This window comes from Podarcis tiliguerta, assembly GCF_965153285.1.
Source record: "Podarcis tiliguerta genome assembly, chromosome: 2".
Classification (NCBI taxonomy): domain Eukaryota; kingdom Metazoa; phylum Chordata; class Lepidosauria; order Squamata; family Lacertidae; genus Podarcis; species Podarcis tiliguerta.
Genome location: NC_139535.1, coordinates 57,874,438 through 57,887,317, shown reverse-complemented (window position 1 = coordinate 57,887,317; position 12,880 = coordinate 57,874,438). Strand labels below are relative to the sequence as shown.

Here is a 12,880-nt window from a genome sequence, read left to right as displayed (position 1 = left end):
TAGGGACTTGCCCTGCCTGTGAAGGCAAGCTCTAGTGGATTGAGTGGACAAGGCCAGTCATGGGTCCAACAGTCAAGAAGGTGGTTTCTGCACATGCTGTAGAGGGAAGTGAGGGACCTATGGAGTTCATCAACCTGGGAAGGTAGCCCAACTAGGAGAAGGAACTCTGATCCTAAACTTCTGCTGCCTTGCGGAATATCTTTGGGAGAAGAAAAGGCTAAGGAGTAAACCCTATGCCTCTTGTATACCTCCTTCTGGCAACTCTTGCTGCTAGGCTGGTGCCCAATGTATTGCTCTGCTTTCTTTTGGACCACATTAGTCTTGTCATCTAGGCAACCCAGGATCTCCATACACACTGCCCAGACTTGCACCCTGGGAAGTCACTTCAATGCTGCTAGGGCAGTAGGTTGACTTCATTCTTGGAGGTGCACTCCATTATATCCTGAGACAGAGGGATGCCAACAACATAAATGTCCTAGTAGACACAGGTTGTATATGTGTGTAAATAAACCATATATAATAAAGACACCACAGTCTCCGCCATGCCTCTTTGTTGTAATAGGAAACCCAGACCCTGGTAAGCATGCCTGGAACCCCTGGAATCTCGCACCACTCAGAGATTGGGGTGACATGTAACAATATGTTCTAAACTGAGACTGGAGTATTTCTCAAAAAGCTGCATGAGACCTATGGATTGTGGCTAATGTCATGTGTATTCAGCTTCAGAAGTCAGTGAGACAGAGACAGTGCCAGCACCCCCTTGGGAGATTCATATGGAACTGCTCATCAAATGATCAGCCTGATAACTAGGAAAGGGCAGTTTGCATCTCCCATCAGGGTACTGGGCTGTCTGGAGAGGTTTAAACAAACAAACAAACAAACAAACGAAAAACTGTGTTATGTCTCTTTATATATCTTCATTTTTGCCACTGCTGCCCAGATTGGTGGGGTCTGCAGGGGGATGAGGACAGAAAAAAATTGTTTGGTGGCTGGAAAAAAAATAGGAAAAAAATCCAAATAAATTATATTCTTTCCACACAAGACTGACATATAGCCAGGTTTGTCAGTCCCTGGTCACCACTAGCAATGAGAAATTGCTCCCTAGGTGAGCAGGTGGTGACTCAGAGTTTGTGACTTACAGCACAGTCTGGAGGGTAAGGCATTTTTAAAAATCCACTAGATGGACTCAGTTGAGTGCAGATTGAATTCTAGTCAATTACTGAGCCAGTACTTTCACTAGATCTCTTGTCCTTTGTGCTATAGAGAAACTGCTGTTTGCATCCCTTTAGGCAGCTGAAGACATGTTAATATTGGCTTTAATTATTACTGGACATTTTCTTAATTCTGTTGGTGTTTGGGCTATAAACCACACTGGGATAATACTTGATGAAGGACAGTTTAGAAATTAATGAAATACGCATATAGATTAAATAAACAGAAGATTGTCATCTATTGCTCTGTGAATGCAGTCTTAGGCTTTGGAAAGAACTCTTTTATGTCCTTTCATTTGCCTTTTCCTTGCCCCGAGGCCGAGTCACAGGAAAAGGTGTGAGGTAAACTCTAATTAGCTGTTGCATTTGTTGCAGAAGCTGCAGCTGCCCTCATAAGAGAAAATAGCCTGGAAACTGCTTGCGTGCAGAGTTGAGGGCTAGGTTAAGACTGCTTACCCAGTAAATAAAAATGGGTAGTAGACTGTATTATTTTTCCATGTCCTTGGGCAGAACTCCACATTGTGTATCTTGATGTGAAATCTGTACACTACGAATCTTGTACTCATGGAGGATAAGGTCATCAGTGCTACTAGCCACAATGGCTATGCTGTGCCCAAATGGTTGGAGGCAGCGATGCTTCTAAATACAGTGGTACCTCGAGTTACAAACACCTTGGGTTACAAACACTTCAGGTTACCGACTCTGCTAACCCGGAAGTAGTACCTCGGGTTAAGAACTTTACCTCAGGATGAGAACAGAAATCGTACGCCAGCGGTGTGGCGGCAGTGGGAGGCCCCATTAGCTAAAGTGGTACCTCAGGTTAAGAACAGTTTCAGGTTAAGAACAAATTAAGTTCGTAACCAGAGGTACCACTGTACAGGTTGCTGGAAACTGCACAAAGGGATCTGATTTTGTGCTCAGATCCTGCTTGAAGGTTTCCCATGGGTATCTGGGTGGCCACAGTGAGAAAAGGATGCTAGACTAGATGGGCCATGTTCTTACATTCTTATGATGTGCAGTGATTGCCTGAGGGGTTAGTTGGAAGTCTATTCTCCATTGAGTGGACAGGGAGGAGATGGGGATGAGATTCATCAGGAGGAATGCCTTCACTTGTTCCACCTCTTGGGGGGAGTATAACATAAGGTTACCAGACGTCCCCCTTTCCTGGGGACAGTCCCCGGATTTACAAATCAGCCCCCATACAAAATCCATTGAAGTTGAAAAGTGTCCCTGGATTCATTGAAAAAAATCTGGTAACCTTAGTATAACATTACACCTCTATTGAGGTGGGATTAACCCCTGACTAAGCTTAGGATTCCAGTAAAGGCCTACTTCTTCCCCACCACATCCCAGTTCCACCCACTTCCATCCTGCACTGGCAGCAGCCTGCTGCTGGCACAAGGCTATCTCCGCCGCAGCAAAATTTATTATCTGGTGTAGCTTTGCTCTAATGCCAACACCAGGAGAGTTTGGGAGGAACTCTGTCACGCTCAAGCAGGGAAAATCCAAGTACACCATGGCTCTTTATAATATTTCTTATCTCTGCAGCCAACTAGAAAGCTCCGTACTCAAGTGTGTGATCATAGACTGAATGTGTAAGGCAGCCTAACAAGCTGCCCAGTGCCTTTCATGATTATATCACAAGTGGTTTCCATCAGCCGACACATCAAACACACACAAAGCATGCCACCAGAGCTGAAACAATGTTGTTGGCAACCACCAGATGGTTTAATTAAAAAAAAAATTTTTTTTGAAAGCAAAAGTTTTGAAAAAATATGGACCATTCTTTTAGGCTCCCTTGGCTAATCAACAAAGGAAAGCATGGCCTTGTTTTGTTTCTAGAATCAAACAACCACCGCCTTGTCTAATTTCCCCCTCCTTAGTGAGAAGAAAGATAAATGTAAAGCTAAGCAGCCTCTGTGTGAAAATTAGAAATGGACTTGGAGTTGTTACATCGTCACAATGTTGTTACATTGGAGCAGCTTGTTGTTAAGCCATTTAAACTCAACATATTCCATAGTGCTGTAGTATAATACATATCAAAAAGGATGCAGTCATGTCTGTTTTGATACTGCCATGTCTTGGCGCTACTTGGATAGTCTTACATTACATGGAATTAGTTCCACATTTCTTATTTTGCCATTAGCATATTAATGCACAAAGCTGATAACACTAAAAGCCAAGATACTCAAGCACTTCTAGTTTCTTCATCACAGAGCCGTGCTTCTTAGCTTCATAAGGCTGCATGAATGGATCAGCACATATTATTTTTATTATGTCCCCTGTACTATAGCTGATATCCTTTCTCTCTTTCCTTGTTGATGGTGGAGGTGGTCTTAAATTGGTTGAAGTGAGTTTTACGATGAAGCATGGTATGTTATGGTTTTGATTCCAATCACATCTTGTACCTAATAGTACATCATTTGGGCATAGGTCTGATTCATTTAATTCAGGGGTGCCCAAACGTTTTTCAAAGAGGGCCAGATTTGATGAAGTGAACATGCGTGAGGGCCAACCTTTTTTTTTTTTACAATTTTACCTCAAAGCTGTTGAGCTTTTTAAAGTATTCAACTTGTTGAGCTTTTTAAATAATTTGACCCCAGTAAATAAACTGCCATGAGGGCTGGATAAAACTGGCTGGGGGGCTGAATTAGGCCCCCAAAACAGACTTTGGGCATGCCTGATTTAATTGAAGCTGGGGGAACAAATTATCTCACTGAATTTCTCCAGGGGAAGGAAAAATTCTCCCAACAGATTCTGGGTGGATAGAGTCACCATCAGCAGTGACAGTAGCACACATTCTTCCTTTTCCTTGAAGTCTTCATATTTTTGTTGCTGCTGCAGCTTGCAGGGGCATCATCTGTGTTGCTAGACTGACCACCATTTTGCATCCTCCACCTAGCATCGTTCCAGAGCACGGCGAGTGGGGAAGATGACAGCTAGCACTAAAATTGGTGGAGAACACAATTCACAGCAACTGAATAATAGTTGCTGGAGGAGAGAGGGCTCCTGAGCTTGGGTCCTGCTTCCAGGATTCCCATCAGTATCTGGTTTGCCACTGGCCAACAGGATGCTGGCTTAGATGGGCCACTGGCTTCATCCAGCAGGGCTGTTCTTCTGTTCTTCTGACTGTGTGGCATTCTGATGCATGCTTCTTTGAAATTAATTTCATTGTGTTCAATGGTGCTTGATCTCAGGACTGCAGTTTTAAATCATTTGAGCTCCCCTAGTAATGCAGGGTTCCTAGTCTGATGTCTGCACTGTATTATAATATGACAGACTTCAGATTATTTTCATAAGAACTCATACTCTTCAAAGCTACGCTGGCTAGAGCTGATTGGAGCTGTGCTCCAAAATGTCTGGAGGGCACCAGATTGATAAAGGCTGAACTAATATATTCAGAGTGTAATAATTATAATAATAATAACAACAACAATAAATTATTTATACCCCGCCCCTTCCCGGTTTAAAAACCGGGCTCAGGGCGGCTAACAGCAAATATAAAACATTGATTAAAATGTGACTTAAAAACAGCATAAAACAGCATCAATATCAATAAAATTCAAAAATTCAGGGGTCATTTTGGGGGATAAACAAAAGAAAACAACCCAGTCAGTAGACATCAAATGATCACTGGGGCTAACTGGCCAAGTTGGTCCTACTAGGGCCGGCAAGGAGACCAAGGAAGAATTTAAATGTGGGGTCCCAGAAAGGGTTTCTTCATAAAAGAGGAAAGGGAAAAGGAAAAGGCAGGGGTAGAGCCTCCACACCCAGTGCAGAGACTCCTTTCCACAGTCCCACAAGAATTACAGGCAATTCTCCACTTGTGCATGTTTGAGATGCATGCAGCCACACACACATGCCATTTTTGGCACTGAAAGTGGGTGGGGTGGGGGTGGAATGGGGCAGTCCCCACCTGCGCATGTCCCAGTGATGCATGTGGCAGCTGGGAACAGAACCCTTTGCGTAAGTGGCGATTCCCCGGTATTCTTGAAACCATTATGCTATTTTTGAGCCTTAATTTTGCAAGTGGGCAGGTATTTTGATATGTGAGTCTTTTTTGCAGCAAGGGAGGGAGGAGTTAACCCTATGCAGCACGACACACACACACACACACACACACACACACACACACACACCCTTCCTCCAAAAATCACCCACCCAGACAGCAATTACACTAGAAAACAGCCTTCTATTAGCGCCAGTTTAAGGCTGCCTTCAAGAGTCCAACTGCTGCATCACAGAGTGTCAATCTTTGTGGAGGTTGCAGCTGGGGAAGGAAGGGCTAACCAGGGCCAGCCCACCCAGGACACACAGGGAGCAGATTGGGGGACAGTTGGGAGGGGGGGCAGATCCAGGCCCCAAGGAGCGTGCCACATCACTCACCGCCACCGTATCCTGTTGCTGCTCCGCTACTGCTACCTGCCCCTTTCTGGCCTCCTTCTTCTACCCCACCAAAGGTAGCAGGAGGGAGAGGCAGCTTCAGTGGGCGGGGTGGGGAGTGGGGCAGTGACAGGTAGCATTTTCTGTTTTGTTTGGCTCAAGCAGCAAAATATCCTGGCCTGGCCCTGGAGCTAACCATTCTCTCTTAGCCGCCGTCTTTGTGAAGGTTTTCCTTCTCAGCAGCAATTAAGGCTGGTAAAAAGCTACCGCATGTGCTTTTTTTTCCAAGGGAAGTTGGTGCTGAAGTGGAAAGGAAGGCATAAAAGATGTCATGCACCCAGACATGTGAATTTTGGTTCCATCTATAGGCTGCTGCCATTGGAAGGTTGTCCACTACTGGACTGAAAAAAATCCACTACTGGACTGAAAAAAATGACACCTATGCATTTCAGGTAGTATCTCTTGATCACTTTGGACAGATGAAACTCATTCATGCTAAATTCCCATAGTAGAGTTGTTGTTACTTATCATCCCTCACACGAATAAACTACCAACCCTACAACTATAGGCTCTGAATGAATTGCATCTTCCCTGTGCACCACAATGGAAATTCTAAAGGATGACCTGGATGTTTAGATGGAAACCCGATTGCTGCCTGACATAGCTGACATGTATGTGAGCACTTTTTGTGGTGCATACTAATACACAGGTGTGTTTGCAGTACCTGCAGCGTTGTAATGGTCACATTCTGCGTGACTGCTGAAACTCTTAATCAGTCCCTCCTGATGAAACATTAATGAACTTTGTAAATGCAGGAAGCAGTGGGAAATAAATGAATTTCAGCTGCGGTTTGAAGAGCTGTCAGTTCCTCTTGCTGCAATGTTTCAGAGGAATGTCCTTTCTGATAAAGCCCCTGAGAAACGTGGAGGAGTTTGGAAGAGGGGTTGGAAAAACAGGATGCCGAATGGCAGGCCTTACTAATGTTTAGCATCTGCAAAGAATTCAGCAACAGCACACGGTGCAAGTGAGGGGAGTGCTAGCAAACAAGGGAAAGTTGTTAATCTGAGAGTGATGGGTGAAAGGGGAGAAATTAGTTGTCCATCCCCCTTTTTCACTCTGCAGCTGGAGGCCTGCTAGCATTTTACAGTAGTGCTACAGTGAACAGACTTGATTACAGCAATAATGAACAATGCTACTTTGTGTGCCTGTAGATTCTTTCATCCCAGAACCATAAAGGACTTCACAAACACCATGTAAGTTCTGGACGTTAAGTCGGTAGCGATCTTTCACAATGGGACATTGATACTCTTAGTAGCCGATATTAGTATACAGATTAGTAAACAGAGGTATGGGGGGAAATCATAGAAGTATTTAACTGTCTTGATTTTTAAAACAATTCGTAAAAAATAAAATAGTAGCACTACATTTGATGGAATCTTGAAAAATTATAACTGATTGGTGTCAGTGGCAAAGCTGGCATCTAGCTCACTTAACCTATTCAATGCGTCCATGTTCTTCTCTCATTGTGTATCACCAAGTAATACCTTGTTTAATTTTACCAATCAAACTGCTGCATCCACTGAGATTTTCTGAGAAGTCCAGCTATCTCAAAGGTGTGTTTAGTTATACACCTTTGCTGGTCTTTTTTGGTTCAAAGACTCTGGAATTCCCACAGTAATAGGGTTGTCATACCTCTCTAGCAGTGTCTGGCAAAATGTACGGGAAATATCCGGATGTATGGCAGCCCATGTCAGCAGTGCCGTTTTTGCCACTTTCCCACAAAAATAGCTCAAAAATGCCCCCCCCTTTTTTCTTTTGCAATCTTGCAAAAAAAATATGCAAGATCTTTGGGCAAAATGAGAAAAAATAATAATCAACTTTGCCCCCCCCCCGAAAGCTCAACAACTATATGTTAGATTAGTTACCACAAGTACAATGTTCACAAGTACCACAGGTACAATGTTCATATTACCTGACTCAGACATAATTATTTTAATAGAGATAGTTCATACGTTCACTTTGAGTATCTCAGTGTTGAGGCATCCAGCAATAAAATACCAAGTGAAATATGCACATGTGTGAAGCAGGCTAAGTCTCCTTGGCCGTGGCTGCATATCACATATCACACCAAATCATAGTTTAGTCCAATGTGCATGACCTATAACATGCCTCTTAATTGTGTGCTTCTGCTCTCCACATCCCTGTGTGGCTAGGAAGAGGATTGGCTAGGTTTGGCTAACTAAAAATGTTAGTCAAAGCTTCCAAAGCCCTCTTTCTGGCCATGCAGGGAAAGGAAACAGGAAGGGGGAAATGTCTGATTCCTAGACCCTCTTTGGCTTATGTACTCATGCTAAACTGTGGTTTACTGTGATGAACCCAGCCTGTGGCTCACTTTTAGGCTGCAGTCCTATGTGTCCTGGAGTAAGGCCATTTACAAACAATGGCGTTTAATTCTGAGTAAATGTGCATAGGCTTGTACTGCACCTCCTAGTGATAAATCTTGCACTTGTGGCTGGATTAGAGGGATCTATTTGTCTATCAAGAATTGCAGTAGTAATATAATTGGCCTTTTCGTCACTGGTCCCTGAAACTCACTTCTGGCAGCCTGTTGCCCTACCCACAATCCCTGCCAAAGTCATTAGTGGGTTGTGCAATGTGATTCCAAGATCATAGCTATTTATTTAGGCCAGATTTCTACTCTTCTCTGCGGTGATCAGAATCTTTGGAATTCCACAAAACTCTTCCTTAGGAAATTTAAGCCATTCAGTAATCTGCCCAAACCTTTATTTCCAGGACATAAAACATGCATCCAAGAAGTTAAACATATTCTCAAAATCTTTGCTGAGCTGAGATATAAAACATTGTTGGCTACAATGGTAGGAATGTGAGAGTAATTTTGGAGTTTATTTATTTTATTTATCTCTCCTTGGATTGTTATGGCCAGATCATTGCAACAGAAAGGCATTCAAAACATCCTGATCTCTATCAAACGATATAACCTGAGCCTATAAAATCCAAGGACTAGACAATTAAAGTACGTAAACAGGCATGAAAAATACAGAATTTTTCAAAGTTAAAAACAAACATGGTCCTGATCCAATGAACAGCTGTACTGATGCAGTATCTTGAAGGAAGAGGCAGGAAGTGTTTTATCTGCTCGGTCCGAAGAATTCAAAGTTTCCTGATTTCTTGGGCGGGCACAACCTTATAACATCAGCCAAACTAGACTAGATAATGTAGCGTACAGCTGTGGGTCTTGTTTTTTTCTACCTAAGCAACGATACTCCTCAGAATGAACACAGTGGGTGGGCAGGAGAGGGTTATCTCTTCCTTCCGCAGTACATAGGAAGCTGTCTTATCCCAATCAAACATTGCTCCATCCAGCTTCGTATTAACTACTGGCAACAGCTGCTGTCCAAGGTTGCAGGCAACAGTCTCCCCCAGCCCTACCTGGAGATGTTGGGGATTGAACTTGAGACCTTCTGACTTCAAAACAGATGCTCTACTGCTGAGCTACAGCTGTTCCCCAAAGCATGGTTGGAAAAATGCACACACCAAACATAGCTAGGAGACTTTTCTCCTAAGGCTCCCTAGCTGTACAGGGAAGGGGTGTTGTTCCAATCATGCTGGGTAAGGAGAGCCTCCCCTCTTCACTTCCTGCGCTTCCCATCAGGATTTGTCCTCCTCCACATGCTTGCAATTTAGGAAGAAAAGACAAGGTATATAGATGCATGTACCTCTAGCCCTCAGCTGCCTCAGTAACAAATGGGATTGATATTCTCCCCTGTGTACCACTGGCCTGTCCTAGGAATATGCTTTAGCTATGTCAGTGGGTGGCGCTGTGGGTTAAACCACAGAGCCTAGGACTTGCCGATCAGAAGGTCGGTGGTTCTAATCCCCACAACGGGGTGAGCTCCTGTTGCTCGGTCCCTGCTCCTGCCAACCTAGCAGTTCAAAAGCACATTAAAGTGCAAGTAGTTAAATAGGTACCACTCCAGAGGGAAGGTAAACGGCATTTCCGTGTGCTGCTCTGGTTTGCCAGAAGTGGCTTAGTCATGCTGGTCACATGACCTGGAAGCTGTACGCCGGCTCCCTTGGCCAGTAAAGCGAGATGAGCGTCGCAACCCCAGAGTCAGTCACGACTGGACCTAATGGTCGGGGTCCCTTTACCTTCACCTTACGTCAGTGGGAAAGAAAACCTGCGTTTTTGGAAGGGACTTCCAGTGACACCTTGAGCTGAAGTAGACAAGGAAGACAAGTCCCATTGATTTCAATAGAAAATTCCAAGGAAATGTGCTTAGGATGACTGCCTAAAGCTACGTCGAATGACTTTTAAATTGGTCACCTTCAGTTAAATGCATTATAAGTTGTTAGATAGCGCTTCATTGGTGATTGGAGAGGGAAGTGAATTTACACATCTCCGTTTTGCTAACTGGAGGGAATTGTGAGAAAGGCTTGAAGGACCGTTCCCCCACTGCCTATGAGCTTTCAGAATTTGACTCACGGGGTAGAGAGGAAAAATTCAGGAAGAGAACTTGGGTCCCCTTTTGCAGCTTCCATTGGGTATCCATTGGGTATTATGCTCTTCAGTTATTTCAGAAGCTTCCTTAATATTGTCTCTTTTCGGATTCAGTAACTGTTAGGTCCTCAGCAGGTATTCGTGGAATAAATGAATCTTCTTCTTATTCCTATTATTATTTATTACATTTATATATTACCCTTCATCCATGGAGCACAATATCTGAGGTTTACATTATAAAACCACAAAAAGACATACCATAGCAAGTAGGTTTAGGAATGCAGTGTAATTTATTTCATTTTATTTAATCGTTAAATTTATATTCCTCCCTCCTAAAGGTGCCCAAGCATTTATGTGAATAAAATTGCAGTTAGAAACGAACATACTTAGAACTGTTAAAAACCTATAAAAACAATAAAACACAATAACACATCTGATGCAAGTTTAAGAACAGGAAACGTAAGTCAGGGAAGTGTGAAAAAATACGCCCTCTTTTTTATATGGCAGGGCAAACTGCTAGTATGAATGCATGGAGAATCATGCTGTACAGAATAAATAAAAAGAAGAAGACAAGAAGAAGAAGTAGAAGTAGAAGAAGAAGAAGAAGAAGAAGAAGAAGAAGAAGAAGAAGAAGAAGAAGATTAGGCTTTCTCACCCCAAAGGCTTGGAGAGCACAACAAATGAAAAAAAGGGTACTAAGAAAAGATGAGTCTCTTCTCGTTTAAGGAGTCACATGACTTGATGTGAGGAATCTGTCTGGGATTGATTGATTGATTGACTGATTGTTCCTCCCACCCCTCACCCCCCTGCCTGCCTCTGGCTTTAATCTTGCTCACAATTAGGCAAGTTATGTCTCATGAATCAGATGCATATTTAACAGCGCACAGGACTCTAAGCATAGCAAATGCAATTTTGGTTACATTACACTTTTGACAAATGGAAGTGTGTTTGGCTTTGCAACTACACAGAACTCACTTTTTCCTCCAGGGTTCCTTTTGTGATGGAACCAGTATTACCAGAACTGGGATGGTTTCCATCCACATTTTTGAGCTCTTCCAGAACGGAGGTCTTTCAATCTGGCATTTTAAAAAATAAAACAAAAATACTCATCACTTTTTCTGAAGCCGTACTCTGAAATGGAATATTTGGACCCAGCACCTAAATACGATAAATGCATGAGCAAATTATGAATGCAGGGTGTCAGTAAGGATATGGTTGGGGATGAAGTGACTTGAGACATCTCCAGCTCTGTGAAGGGAAACGGCTTTATTATAGATTCCCACACTGTAAGTCAGCTCATCAAATGAATGACAGACCTTTTCGTAATAAGCCGAATAATCACATCTGTTTCTCTAGCATGAGAAAACTTAGAAAGCGATTCAAATTCCTTAAATTGGCACTGCATACTCACGTTTTTATCAGCCTCCATGCAAGAAAGATGTTTGCATGTAATGGACCCCACATCTGTAAATATATATGCAATTGCGAACACTATCTGTATTTGTTTAAATGCATCTATGTGAGGAGGTACGGTATATAAAGATAATACGTGACTCATAGAAGCCCTTTCCCGGTATTCAGTATCTACAAGAGTGGGGGCATCCTGTCACCCCCTCCCTCCTGCAGCAACATGTCCTGATCTTCTTTTTCCAGCCCTTCATGAGTTGAGGCTTCCCACAGGCATCTGGCTGGCTGCTCTGAAGAGGATGCTCAACTACATGGTCCTTTGGCCTGATCCAGCAGGCTCTCGTAGTCTTATGGAGGGTGAACTCCTGTAATTGCGGAAATTCCCTGGGCAGATTAGAACAGGGATTGTGCAATATTCTAAATCGCACGGGGAGTCTCAGTGAGCACAGAAGGCTCCCTGCTTCAGAAGATCACACGCTAGATGCACTGGACACCTGAATAGGTCTGTTTTACCAGCCAAATTCTAATCACATTTATCAAGAAGTAAAGCCCTAATTTTTTTTTTTTACTTCCATGTAAAATTGCTTAGGATTGTACTCATCCTGAGTAGTCTTATATAGTAAAACTGCCGCTATATTTAGAATGCGTATCTGCCTTCACCCTGGGATTGCAAACAGAGGATTCAGGTGAGGGCACAGCGAAATTCTTTAATTAATGTTGGTGGTACAGTACTAGGGGGAATTAACCAGATTATGGGGAAGTGCATTATCTGTTGAAGTGTTTACTGTTCCAAATAGTTCCCTTGCTCTCTTTCTTTCTTTCTTGTGATAAATAGATTAGGCACCAGAGGGCAGGCTTTCCCGTGCCTGAACCGCATAGCCTGGATCCACAGCTATTGTTATGTTTATGCAAATAGCCTTTGACATAATAGCTTTGAAACAGTTGAAAATTGGATTGTGCCTTGAGGCCAAACATTCAGACCACCACCTTGGCTATATTCATCTGCCAGAGTAAATTGGGTTCAGTGTAGGCTCCACGTGCTGTATTTCAGAGCGAGATTACAGGGTGGCAATAACTTTTGTCCAGGGAAGACAAACGCAGGTTTCTGGCAGGAACAGTGGAAACACTTAGCCTCCCACTATCTGATGAGATATAGATTGCACAGAGAATTTCTTTAGACTTCCAAGGACAAATTTTCAAAGTGGGATCTCCATTTCTAGCTTTTGCCTGCATCTCAATCAAATTAAGGCTGAAACTCCCGAAATAAATACCTAGTAACGAATTGAAGCTATTCAAAGAGTGAATTTACTACCCAGCACAAATCCATATCTCTTTACCTGATAGTGCCAGAAGGATTGAA

At 43.1% G+C, this 12,880-nt stretch overlaps 1 protein-coding gene across 1 annotated transcript in view; it reads left to right on the top strand.

The window, feature by feature from the left end:
• Nucleotides 1-6,774: 6,774 nt before the first annotated feature.
• LOC310669703 (uncharacterized protein) overlaps nt 6,775-12,880 on the top strand; it is a 154,351-nt gene continuing 148,245 nt past the window's right edge. The window contains exon 1 of the mRNA XM_083424169.1: nt 6,775-6,847. Within this exon, the coding sequence (XP_083280295.1) occupies nt 6,777-6,847 (71 nt within the window). The 5' untranslated portion in view covers nt 6,775-6,776. The remainder of the gene's footprint in view (nt 6,848-12,880) is intronic.